At 34.2% G+C, this 13,926-nt stretch overlaps 1 protein-coding gene across 6 annotated transcripts in view; it reads left to right on the top strand.

Annotated features, from left to right (window-relative positions):
- BBS7 (Bardet-Biedl syndrome 7) overlaps window positions 1-13,926 on the top strand; it is a 44,161-nt gene that overhangs the window by 30,002 nt on the left and 233 nt on the right. The window contains exons 14-20 of one of the 6 annotated variants that reach the window (XM_007172404.2): window positions 4,341-4,480; window positions 6,510-6,674; window positions 9,677-9,786; window positions 9,903-10,006; window positions 10,158-10,281; window positions 12,081-12,226; window positions 12,696-12,781. In XM_007172404.2, coding sequence (XP_007172466.2) covers window positions 4,341-4,480; window positions 6,510-6,674; window positions 9,677-9,786; window positions 9,903-10,006; window positions 10,158-10,281; window positions 12,081-12,214 — 777 coding nt within the window. In that variant the 3' untranslated portion in view covers window positions 12,215-12,226; window positions 12,696-12,781. Of the gene's footprint in view, window positions 1-4,340; window positions 4,481-6,509; window positions 6,675-9,676; window positions 9,787-9,902; window positions 10,007-10,157; window positions 10,282-12,080; window positions 12,420-12,695; window positions 12,782-13,926 lie in introns of those variants that run through there. The other 5 variants (XM_007172405.3, XM_007172406.2, XM_057546271.1 and 2 more) reach the window with 5 other exon arrangements.

The raw sequence follows: 13,926 nt of genomic DNA, 5'->3' as shown, positions 1-13,926 counted from the left end.
AGTCACGTTCTCTAAAATTACCAATCCTAAATTTCCTCTAACTGGAAATATTTTTTCTAATTTTCTATTATGGAAAGTTTCAAGCATACACAAAAGTAATGATTCCAGTTTCAGCGATGATCAACTCATGACAATCCTGTTTATGCTGTCACTCTCCATTCCAAATTATTTTGAAGCAAATACAAGATACTTTATAATTTTATTAGTAAATATTTCAGTACATATGTTTAAAAGATAACTCTTTTTTTTTAAGTGATTATGTAAAATTTGTATTTTTTAAAAAATTTTTATTGGGGTATAGTTGATTTACAATGTTGTGTTAGTTTCAGGTGTACAACAAAGTGAACCTGTTATGCATATACATATCTCCACTTAAAAGATAAGAACTCTTTTTAAAAACATAACCACAGGGCTTCCCTGGTGGCACAGTGGTTGGGAGTCTGCCTGCCAATGCAGGGGACATGGGTTTGAGCCCTGGTCTGGGAAGATCCCACATGCCGCGTAGCAACCAGGCCCGTGAGCCACAACTACTGAGCCTGTGCGTCTGGAGCCTATGCTCCGCAACAAGAGAGGCTGCGATAGTGAGAGGCCCGCGCACCGCGATGAAGAGTGGCCCCCGCTTGCCGCAACTAGAGAAAGCCCTCGCACAGAAACGAAGACCCAACACAGCCAAAAATATAAATTAATTAATTAATTAATTAAAAAAAAAGAAAAAAACATAACCACAATACTGTTATCACACCTAAGAAAAATAATAATAATTCCTTAGTATTATCAAATGTTTAGTGTAGTGTTTTTTGTTTTTAGTTTGTTTGATCCAATCATGGTCCAAATAAGGTAATTTGGTTATTGAAGTCCCCGAGCGTTTGCCCTATATTTTCCTATTATCTGGATTTTTCTGATTGCATTCCAGTGATGTCATTACCAACTATTCCAGGGAAAATCTTTGAAGTTTCCTTTTGCAATTTACTAACATAATCACTTTTATAATTAAATACTGATTGTAGCACACAAGTTTATTTTAGTTACTTAATTTTTAGTGTGAAATTTAAAAAAATTTTTATTTTTGATATGTTTATGATCCAAAAATTAAGCACTATAACTTTTTCCTGATGTTCTGAAACTCAAAGTATGCTTTTTTCAAGAGAGATGCTATTGCACAATAACTTTTTCACATCTGGTTAAGGAAGTTCCAGTTAAAATGTAATTTTTTTCTAAACAATTTATTTTCATCTGTATAAGTCCCCTTTCATGTATTTTGAAAGAAAAATTGAAAACTAGTAAAAGTTCTAAAGGAATATACTTCAGCATATTTATGTAACCTAATTAAACATTTAGATTACATTCGCTGAGCTAGATTGTGACAATAAATTAGGAAGTAGGCCTAAAAATATTAAAAACCTATGTTCTTTTTTAAAATTGGATACAATAACTTTAAAGTTCAGAGGAAAGAGTAAATGCCTGAAAAGAGCCAACAAAACTATGATAAAGGAGAAAAGGTGGAACTTATCTTGCCCTATGGTAAAATGTACTATAAAACTATTATAATAAAAATAATGTGGGGTATTTACAAGGCCTAAATAAATAGGTCACGCAACAAAATAAAGTCTAGAAATATAGCCCAGCACATATTTATGGGAATTTAATGCACAGCATTTTTAGGTAGGGAAAATTCTATTAAATTACTGTTTTTATTTAAAAATTGCTATTGGTGGGACTTCCCTGGTGGCACAGTGGTTAGACCCACAGCAACGAAGACCCAACGCAGCCGAAGATAAATTAATTAATTAAAAAAATAAAAATAAAGATTGCTATTGGCACAACTGGCATCCATCTGGAAGAATATTAAGTGGATTCTTATGCCATATATTATAAAAGATAAATTCAGATGAATTAAGTACCTAGTTATTTTCAAAAAGAAGCTGTCTTCCAGATAATGGGTGAATATCAGAATATGAAGACTGCCTATAAGTTGTTTAAAAAGAGTACCCAGGGTGGGCCAGTAGTTAAGAATCCACCTTCCAATGCAGGGGACGCGGGTTCAATCCCTGGTTGGGGAACTAAGGTCCCATATGCCACAGGGCAACTAGGGCCATGCTCTGCAACTACTGAGGCTGCATGCCACAGCTAGAGAGCCCACATGCCGCAACTACTGAGCCCATGCACCACAACTTCTGAGCCCGCACGCTGCAATGAAACATCCCGCATGCTGCAACTAAGACCCAACGCAGCCAAAGAAAGAAAGAATCTTCTTCCTTAAAAAAAAAAAGACTACCCAATTAGGAAAATAGGCCAATATGGGTAGGCAGTTCGCAGAAGAGGGAATCAAAATAGCTAACAAATATTAAAAGAACATATTCTACCTCGTTGTCAGTTAGGGAAACTCAAAATAACAAAAAATCAGTTCCGCTTGTCTAACAGATAGGCAAAAATTTTGAAAAAGCAGAATTACCAGGTGGCAGGATGAGGAAAAGGACACTCTCAATCATAGCTGAAGGAAATAAAAATTGTTATTGCTACTTTGGTAAAATAGGCTATAATCCCATTTGTTGGAATCTATTTCATAGCAATAAAATCACAGTATTGTACACACAGATATGTATATAATTAACTGCAGCATTGTTTGTAGAGGCAGAAAAGTTGACCAAAGTGAACACTCAGTAATTTAATGTTTGAATAAATAGCTGTTTATCCATTTCATAGAATATTGCAGAGCTGCAATAAAGAATGAGTTGGTCAATTCCTATTAACATGGAGCAAATTCCATGAAAAACACAAAATGCAGATAAAAGTCCTACATATGTATATATATATATAATCTATAATGTGAAGAAATGTATAAAAAGAAACACCTGTCTGATATGATAGGTCGTACAATAGGGGGAAGGTATCGGTGGGATGGGAGTGGGAGGGAGGTGATGGTATTAGGAGAGGCAGAGATAAGGGAAAAATGTGATTATTAGAAATAAAAACAAAGATGTCTATGATATAAATAGAATTTAGTCATGTGAAGTTATGCATTTATTTTTGTACATCTGCATAGAGAGATGTATGAAAGGTTGACTATCAAAATAGCAATAATGATCATCTCTGGGTGGTAGGATTTCAGATTACTTATATGTTAATCCTAATTTTTCTTCATTGTGTGGATTTTTAAAATAATGAATATGAAGTATATAATCAGAGAAAGCATTATGACTTTTCTTAATATTATGAACAATTATATTCTTTTTTTAAAGTTGATATTGCATTTACAGTTATTATAAAATATTGGCTATATTCCCCGTGTTGTACTAATTGTGAACTTATTGTGCAAAAATTTATGTGCCAGTGTAAGCTTACCCTTTAAAAAGAAACCCTAAAATATAGCTTTATCAGATCGATTTTTTATTTTCCTTCTGTATTTTTATTCTTTTCCTTATCTTTTCTCTCTTCCCATTCAGAACAATATTTTCAGTATAAAATTTGCAGAAAATCTTGCTTTAAACTTTTATTTATGTTTCCCATTTAGGTAAAACATTGATTTTTTTTTTTTCCCCCTCACATGCCAGGGAAAGTATGAGCTGATGTATCAGTTAGATTAGAGAAGCTGCCTTTGTAATACAAGAGGTACTACAATCCACTTCATGAATTGGAACAGAGAGGAGCTGAAAGGGACAGGAGGGAGAAACTCGACCGCTTTCTAACTCCTAAAATTAGGTCTTCACAATTTCATGAATTAGGGTTTTCTGTAAGTGTTTTAAATTCTCAGGATATCCAACTAGCCATATTCAAAATAGCTTAAAAAGAATTTCCTAATCCAAATATGTCATAATTAAATTGTGAATATGCTTCTCTATTTTCATAGAAAGTCAAGAATTAAGTTCTTGGAAACATTTTTTTTTCTGTCAGTAGGGTTTTATAACAATAGCCATATGCTACAATACCCCCATTTCTGAGAAAATGAAGTATTAGTTGTTGACCCACTTATCCCTTCAACAAAAATGTCTAAAGTTTAACCATTTTTTATGTGAATCTTATACAATGTATTCTACACCTACACTTTTAGACGTGATAGGGTGGTGTGTGAGAATATCTGTCTTTTGGAATGACAGACCTAGAAATATGTGGTGGGGATGACTTTCATGGATGGATTAATTTTGCTTTTGATTACCAAAATCTTTTAAAATTTTCTTTTACTATAGAGGTAAAAAGTTCTTGTTTAATAGAATGTCCTTATTTCCTTCAGCGTATCACAGAAGAGATTAAGGCCTGAGTACCTGCTTACTTGCGTTGAACATTTTAAAGACAGCCTTTGTGTTGCTAGATGATTCTTATTTTCTTTCCTCTTTTGTGTTCAGATTCGCTCCATTGAAGGCCAGTATGGCACACTTCAGGCATATGTGACTCCAAGGATTCAGCCCAAAACATGTCAGGCCCGCCAGTACCTTATCAAACCCCTTTCACTCCATCAAAGAACTCACTTTATTGACCATGACAGGTAGGACAAAGGAGGGAGAAGTTTATTTTTAGGATATTACACGATGCAGATAAAGTTGCTTTCTATTTTAGTAGTGTAAATTCTGGTAGCTAGTTGTACTTTTAAAAAAATTAAATAAATATTTAAATGCTGTGTACAGGTTTCCCCCGCTATCTGAAAGTAGAGTGTTCCTGTGAAACCTTTCATAAGCCAAAATAGCGTAAAGCGTAGAAGCAGTTACTGTAGGACACATCTTGATAATGGATGCTCAGAATAAATTGGGGTAAAGCACAGATGCTCACAGGCAGTTCAGAGCTACGTGGCCTGATGCTGAGGAGCTGAGTGTAGTTCCTAGAGAAGGAGCTCGGCGGGGCCGCTCTCGGTGCTGCTGGGGCACGTGCTGCTTCCGTAACAGCCGCTGCACAACAAACGCTGAGGCTGTTTTTGCTTTTCACCTTTTTTGGTAAAAGCAAAAATCCTCTTTGGATTTCTCTTGGTTACCGAAAATGGACACTCGTGCAGACCTTCCGTAAAAACAAAGTGGCGTAAAGTGAACTTTCAAAAAGCAGGGGATACCTGTATTAATCTTTCTAATAGACGTAAGAGTCTTTGTCTTCTTTTAGAGGCTGATTTGAGCTGGACTTTCCTATCTTTCTCATGTATTTACCATTCTGAAATCAGTAGAGTAACAGTTCTCTGTCTCAAACATCTATTGTGAGGAAATACTGTTTAGCATTTGAGTTCTCTGTAAACAGGGCCTTATTGTATTAGCCTCACACATTATATTTCCTTTCTACTTCACCTCAGGGAATACTGGTAGAGCAATTAGTTGTGATAGTCCCTATTATTTCTAACTTCCGTTCCAACTTAATCATCCTCCTGGTTATAGTTTTTCACTTTCTTTTCTGAAAATGAGAGACCATGGCCTTAAATGAAGAAGGGAAAGAAATGAACAATTAGTGAATACTTTCCCTGTGCCATGCATTGTGCTCAGTGCTTAGGTGTTACCATTTAAGTCTTACGGCAAAACAAGTAGTAATGTTTGGAAAAGTAAGTAACTTGTTGATATGAGAAACAGAGTGAAGATTTGAGGCCAAAGCCTATGTTTTTTCTATTGCAGCTTGTAATTTTGAAGATACGTAATTTAAATAAGATGTAAGGAGAAAAGTTCCTAAGGAAGGTTTTGGGAAAACATTAAAGAGAATGGACTCTCTGAGTGTGTCTTCCTGCTTAAAAGTCAGAGTTGTTAAAGGAGGTATAGTGTGGTGTTCTGGAAAGAACAGCAAACTGGGACTCAGGAGACTCAGATTATAGCCTTATATCTGTTCCTGCATGACTTTCGGAAAATAATTTAATCTCTGGGCTTTAGTTCTCTCATCTGCAAATAGAGTTGGTGTGGCGATCTCAAAAGTCCTTTCTATTCTGTATTCTCTTAAAATTCTTTCTGTACCTTTAATTCCATAAACTTGCATTTTCTTAATTCTTTATCCATTTGATTTATTTTAAATTTATTTGATTTACTTTACAACCTTTTGTGTGTATGTGTAATTTGCAGATAGAAAGTTAATTCCATATCCCTGCAAAATAGAAGGTATCATTCCCTAACTTTCCCAGTGGCATGCAGCGTTTCAAACCCATGTCCATCTCACTTAAAAGCCCTGTTCTTTGCCTTCACATTATGCTGATTTTTTCCTTTAGGAGATTCTTATGTTTTGTAGTTCCTATAATATAAACACTAGATGAACTTTTAAAAAATGGAATTTACCTGAGTAAACTGAATTGTATTTGTGAAGGCATGTTATAATGAAAACAAGCTATTTATGTCACTTAACTGAATATTAAAAGTACAGGTATAGATAAGCATTCTTTTTTTTTTTTCCTTGAAATCAAAATGTTTATCTGATGGGTAAGATTAATCTGAGAAAAATTAAATGGCTGCTTTTCTATTTGTAACTACTGTTGCAAAATTCTGTTTTTTAATGTGTTGAGTACATATAATACCTCTGTGTATTCCCACACAAATATGTGTACCTCTGCTATTAAATTGCAGACCCATGAATACGCTGACTTTGACAGGCCAGTTCAGTTTTGCTGAACTTCACTCCTGGGTGGTTTTTTGCCTGCCTGAAGTTCCTGAAAAACCTCCAGCAGGAGAATGTGTGACATTTTACTTTCAGAACACCTTCCTGGATACACAACTTGAAAGTACCTACAGGTAAATAAAACTTATTCCTGGTTCACAAGTGTTTTTTACTTAAATGGAACTTCTAAATTTTCGTAAGTTTTAAGGCAGTAATAATTTGCAAATAATATGATTGAAAAACTGTACTGTTTAAGAGAATCTGTTGAAAAACAAATGGAATTAATGAGTTTAAAAAATGATTGACTAAAGATGAATATGAAAGAGCAATACCTTTCCAATTCTCAGCCATAACCAGTTAGAAAATAAATTGTTTAAAAAGATTCTTTCAGAGCAGCGATAACAATAACAAAATGTTCATATAAAATCTGTAGGAATATTCTGTATTAGAAATACATAGAACTTCATGAAGAAAACTTTAAAATTTTATTGACATTAAAGACTTGATTTAATGGAGTAATATGTTCTATAGTTATCAATATGAAGACAATGTAAACATGCAAGTCCTTCCCAAATCGATTTGAACATTTATCCTAATTCCGGTAAGAATTACAAGAAGAATTACCATTGAATTTCTTTATGCAAAAATAGGAAATGGCTCAAGAACTTGAGAGCTTAGAACATGCAGGCTTTTGAAGCTACCACGTTGAGGTGAAGGTCATTATTCCTTGACACTCTTCTCAAGCTCCCAGTTGCCCTCCTGCCCCCTTCACTGTCACTCCCTACTCATCTCCCATAGGCCCCCCTAATTTCTGTTTCTGAATATAGTAGAGGCTAAAATTTCCTTCTCCTTTGTTCTTTTTCTTAATGTGTTGGGTAAGGCTGATTTCTCTACATCTGCTTTGAGCTTGTGCGCTCATACTTCTTCAAGGTTTTTGCATTCTCATTCTCTCACATCTGTAGGTTGTTTTTGTTTGTTTGATCTTTTGTTTTTGTTTTTTGTTTTTTAATTTTGTTTGTTTGGAGAGGAGGAGGCTTCTTCTCTTCTCTCTGTCTCTCTCTCTCTTAAAGCTTCTTTCCCTAAGCAGTGTACTGAGGTATTCTACTTTCTGCTTCCTAGCTGAGACTTTACCATGCTAGGTTCTGGAAACAACAGTGAACACATAATTTTACCTCTGAATATAGCCTTTGGGACCAAGAACTCTCCAGAAATCTAATTGATTTTAGCATCAGTTCTATGGGGGCGTTTCACTGTACCCTCCAGGGGATCTTACCTGTGTAAACCTGGAATCATGACTTCAGTTTTGAGGTACCACAGCGAACCTCACGTTTTAATCATAGCAGACAATTTGACAGGCCCCTGGCATACTACATATTTTTATAATAGCATACCTTTGCTTTTTACCATTCTGTGTCTTTAAATATTCTTTCCTTAATAGTCAAAACTCTACTTATTCTTCAAGGCCCAACTCAATAGCTACATTTTTTAAGTCTTCCTTGATTCTCTTCTCTGTTCCCATAACATTTTATTCTTACCTGCCTTAGATTTTTATTGTTATTTTTTTGAAGTATATAATAATTTTTATGTAAGCTTGTCTCTAAATCAGATTGTAAGCTCTGGGCAGAGTTTATTTCTTAATTAACTTTGTATGTATCCTCCAAGTATCTAACACATGGCTTTGAACATAGTGGTACTCAATAAATGTTTTTTGTTCCATAAAATACGTATATATGGAAGAAGTATAGAAGCGTGTACTTTGGAGACAGACGTACTTAGGTTTGAATCTGGCTCTGTGACTCACCAGCTATTTGCTCTTAGCTAGATTACTTAACTTTCTGAGTTTCAGTTTCTTTTGTGACGAATGGAAATAGTAGCACTTACTTCACTGAATTGTGATGCTTAAAGGAAGATAAACCATGTGAGTCATTCCACAGTGCCAGGTACTGTATAAGTATTTAATGTTAAATATCATTAATTAAAATTGAAGACTAGTGAAAAAAATCTCATGATTTCTAACACATAATTGGGATCAAAATAAGTGTGTATTATTCACCTTTCTAGAAAAAAGAATTAGCATTTGCCTACAGCAGTCAATATAAAAGCAAATAAAAAGGCAACACTGAATACGTAAAAGATGGTATATATTAATTAGGAAAATTTTGGCCATCATAAAAAGGAACCAAACATAAGCAGGCTTAACCAAATAAAAGGAATTTATTAGCTCATATAACTTAAAAGACTAGCAGTAGTCTGCCTCAAGCATAACTGGATCAGTGGCTTAACTGATATTGTCAAGACTTTATCCCTTTCCATTGCTCAGCTCTGTTTTTGTCTTCTCTTGGCTTTCCTATGTAGTGCCATGGTGGCCACCAACAGCTCCATCCAGCTTTATATCTTTTCAGCTACCATAGCCTCCCTTTCCCACTAGTTCCAATGAAAGTCCCAGGATTGAGTATCATCGTTGAGTCGTGAATCACTGTGCTCAGGGGTATGGAATACGCTGCTGAAAACTTCCTCCTGAAGTCCCAGAAATGGGGTTGGGGCCAGTGCCAATGAAACTATATGGATTGAAAAGGGTGAGAGAGAGAGAGAGAGAAGGAGGGGTTGCATAAGGAAAAAGAAGGGTCCTGTGAACATAAGAAGTGGCAATGGATGCTGGGCATGGAAGAACAGAAGATGTTACTCTTAGGTTTGATATTAGCTTTCTTTTAAGGATGAAGCATATAGTCATGCTGTAATTTATGTGATTCCATAAAAAAAAAACTTATGTGAAAGCAAGCAATTCTAAATGCATTTTATTTACATAAAGGGTTAGCTATTCGAAATTTTATTAGTGAAAATGAAAAAAAGGTGTTTTAAATGAAGAACTTATATAAATTGTCGTATCTTTCGGAGGCATGTGTCTAACATCTTTTATTCAGTTTTACAAGTATGTTTAGAACTTGAATTGCTACAACAGTAGAAGGTTACATGTTTAAATATGTTTTACATTAATAATGAGATGTCTATATAAAGAAATCTAAAATTAAATGAAGTCTAAACACAAGGTCCTATTCGCAAAATATGTATTTACTGGACATATTTATTGGATGTATTTCCTTCTAAAGCTGTTCTTTTAAAAATATTAATTTTATAGAAAAGGTGAAGGAGTTTTTAAATCTGACAACATTTCTACTATATCCATCCTAAAAGATGTGCTCTCTAAAGAAGCTACAAAAAGGAAAATTAACCTCAACATATCATACGGTAAAAAAAAAAAAAAAAAAGAATCGTTCTTTCTGTTTTTGGGGGGTTGTTGTTACAATAAGAATGTTCCTGATCAAAGTGACTTATCTAATTGTGCCTGACTCAACTTCTTCTAGAGATAAATGAAGTATCAGTCAAACACACATTAAAGCTAATCCACCCAAAGCTGGAGTACCAGTTGCTTTTGGCTAAGAAAGTGCAATTAATTGATGCTTTAAAAGTAAGTATTTGTGTCACGGGACTCATGATCATTATTTTATTGTGATGGGATTTCTAAAATTGTAAAGACCTTAAAGTTTTCCACTTTAAATCCACTTTACACTGGATTAAATTTTGAACATTAAGTGCTTCTGTTTTTAATTTTAAATAAGGAATTGCAGGTTCATGAGGGAAACACAAACTTTCTGATACCAGAATATCGCTGTATCCTAGAAGAGGCAGATCACCTACAGGAAGAATACAAAAAGCAACCTGCACATCTTGAAAGACTCTATGGTTAGTGAACTATTCTAGAATACCTTGTCATATTTCTTTTCTACTGGCTGTTTGCAAAGGATCACATGAGAGAAGCTGGACAGAAGGAGATAGGCAAAGATTACAGCAGTCATGAACCAGTACCAACCCATGTACTGCCCAATGTATTTATTTTGTCAAGTTGGTTTTAATGTTTAATATTTTTACTAGATAAAATACAAATACACATTAAGAAGTGAAATAAGTGTAATGCAATGAATTAATCTATATATATGAAGAAACCCAGTGTGAAATGAATGTAACCTATGAAGCATTACAATTTAGGCTATATTTCACACAAATAATTTTCAGTTTTTATTGCTATTCTGAAATATCAAAATGCAGCATTTAATATTTTTATGCAAAATTGGTATATATGTGCTGTGTCAATTTATGTTTAAAACTCATTCTGCTTTGGTGGTGAGAAGTTGAATGTTTCACAGTTGTATTGAAAAAGCAAGAGCAAGAGGGAGGAAGGAAGGAACAGCTTAAGGAAACATTTTTTGTGATCTTTATATAAGACCTATTGTGCATAGCACACCTATTTATTTATAACATCTTTATAATCAGGGGGGATATTTAATCCTTACAACAGCTCTGCAAGGTAGATAGTGTTATCTCTGGTTTTCACATCTGTAAACTGAAATCTGAGCTTAAGAATGTGTTGTCACATAGGTAGGTAGTGGCAAGGCCTTCATTAGAACCTCCTCGCCCCCAAATGCAAGCTTTTTGCACTGTGCCGAGTCTTCTGTAGAGTCAGTTGGTATCATCAGTCCATATTGATCCTTAAGATCTACCTAATGAATTTATTTTACGCCCAAAGACTTGCTCGGAAACGGTAACAATAATATCTAATATCTTAATATTTACTATGTGGCAAACACATGATCTTTTATCCTCATCACAACTTAGAAGATGGGTGGTGCAGAACCACCATCTCTTATCACCAATTCCACAGTCCAGAGAGCTTTGAAATCAAACACTTTGTTCATAAATCATTTGGCAATAAATCTGACTTGATCTGAATTAATGACAAAACCTCACTTAAACTGATACGAGGTTATTTATAGTTTTTTTATTCCACTTAGTATGAATATTCATATATTTTGTTGCAGATATGTTATGTTTTGTTACCAGATGCTGCCACTCACTTTCCACGGGTATTATGCCATATATATGGTATATTATGGCATATTCCTTTTATTATCTTCCTAAAATATGAAAAATTCTGAAACACATCTTGCATCAGGAGTTTTGGATAAAAGATTGATAGCTTGAATTATTCCCACTATATATATGCAAAAACTCAAAGGTGAAATAATTTGCCCAGATCTTTGAAACTAGAAATATTTGCCTTCAAGTCAAATCCTAAGAATGGTCAACATATAGATGGGATATTTTAATTCAGATAGAGCTGTTATGAACAGAATATGTCTACACTATGTCAAAATGGTCAGCCTGGTGGAAAAAAAAAACCCACTTGTTGTAATTTTATATATACCAATAGCAGTTCAAAACTGGCCAGCAGTTGATTGTCTGAATTAATAGCTTATAACCAATTGTTAAGAGGCTTATTAGCCAAATGATTTATATTTTGAAACTTGCCTTAAAATCCCCCCCAAATATTTTTTAATGCATCAATCCTTTCGGATTTCTGTATGTTAAATAATGGAATTACAGGTGCTTAGAAATAGATTCTCAAGCAGTCGCTTACTTTCATTAAATAATGTGTCATTAATAGAATTAATCAATGACAGAAACTTAACATTTTTTCTTTATAGGCATGATCACCGATCTTTTCATAGATAAGTTCAAATTCAAAGGCACCAATGTAAAAACCAAAGTGCCTCTTTTACTGGAGATTCTGGACAGTTATGACCAAAATGCATTGATTGCTTTCTTTGATGCTGCATGAAATATAAATAAGGTAAAGTTCCAAAGAAGTTGTATGTTTAAATGAAAAATGTTAAAACAGAATTGCAAGCTAACTGTATATACTTTTATTTCAAGTGCGTTTTTTAATATTATCTAAAAATATATGAGGTATGACTTTTTTTTAGTAATGCTTCTATTTTTTTGACAAATGGAACTTTTTAAAAATAAAGAGAATTTTTATTTTTAAAACAAGTGGAATGATTATAAGGGATTTTAATGAATTTTTTTCAAGTGGATGTTTTATAGTAATCATAAAATAATTATAATTATAATGTTTATAATAATCGAGAACTATTATTTGGAAAATAAAAATATATTCAAATATTTAATAAGTTAACACACATATGTATAAACTGCTTTACAGTTTTCAAAATGTATTTACATATGTTACCTCATTTGATCTTTTTTAATTTATTTTTGGCTGCTTTGGGTCTTCGTTGCTGTGTGCGGGCTTTCTCTAGTTGCGGTGAGTGGGGGCTACTCTTCGTTGTGGTGTGCAGGCTTCTCGTTGCAGTGGCTTCTCTTGTTGTGGAGCATGGGCTCTAGGTGCGCAGGCTTCAGTAGTTGTGGCTCACGGGCTCTAGAGCACAGGCTCAGTAGTTGTGGTACACGGGCTTAGTTGCTCCGCGGCATGTGGGATCTTCCTGGACCAGGGATCGAACCCGTGTCTCCGGCATTGGCAGGCGGATTCTTAACCACTGCGCCACCAGGGAAGTCCCTCCTCATTTGATCTTGACAACATATATTGATTATTTTGTCAAATCATGTAAGAAAACTGATTCTCAGTGAGGTTAAGTGTTTAAGAGGACATGCTATTATTTTGTAAAGGTGGAACCCAAGTTCTGGTGCCTGGATTGCATTCTGGTTACTATGTATGTTGTCAACCAGGGGAAATAACATAAATTTTGTTTTAGGAATTGAGATTGATTTACAACTGATTTTGCTGTTACTTGGTGATGTTTTGTGACCCATGCTCAGTTTGTAAAATACTTGAGTTGGCCAGGGAAATCAGCAGAACTTGCACAGACTGGGGGGGATCTTAACTTGATGTGCTGTAACCAGTAGGGCTATACAAGTGTACTACATGTGAATAGTGTCGAAATAGTGACAGCTTCTTAGATTTTCCTGCATTAATATCCACTGATTTCTTTTTTATCATAAATGGAGGGAAATATGACTTTAAGGCTATGGAAGTCATTAATCTTAATTCATATTTTATTCATATTCAGGTGAATATTGTACTTAAAGGTTGTTTAAAATAGCATAAGGATTATAATAGAAAATAAATTATTCTGTGTGTTTTCAAGAAGGGCACACTTATGAATTTGTTGGAAAACAACAGTGCTCCTTAATTATATACCATTATATTTATTAGTTATGTGCAAGCCTTGTTGTATATTAAATGTGAAAATTTGTTAAAGGCACATATTGCTAAGAGAGTTTTACTTTTATAAGGTCATATTGTTTTTACTATGTTTAAACAACCTTCATTTCTAAATGGAACACAGAATTATATCTAGGTCACTCGAATTTTACTCCGTGCTTTTTGTTGGCTGCCACACCTTGGGGAAAAAAAGAGATAAAAATTAATGACTGTCTAGTTGAATTTCTTGTAGTACATTACTGTTTGTTACATATATCAACAGTAGTTCAAGGTGGCACTTTAAATTAATTGCATCTTCATTAGGAAAA

Source organism: Balaenoptera acutorostrata, chromosome 5 (assembly GCF_949987535.1).
Source record: "Balaenoptera acutorostrata chromosome 5, mBalAcu1.1, whole genome shotgun sequence".
In the NCBI taxonomy this organism is placed as follows: domain Eukaryota; kingdom Metazoa; phylum Chordata; class Mammalia; order Artiodactyla; family Balaenopteridae; genus Balaenoptera; species Balaenoptera acutorostrata.
The sequence above is the reverse complement of the archived record's forward strand: the minus strand, read 5'-3'. Positions and strand labels throughout refer to the sequence as shown.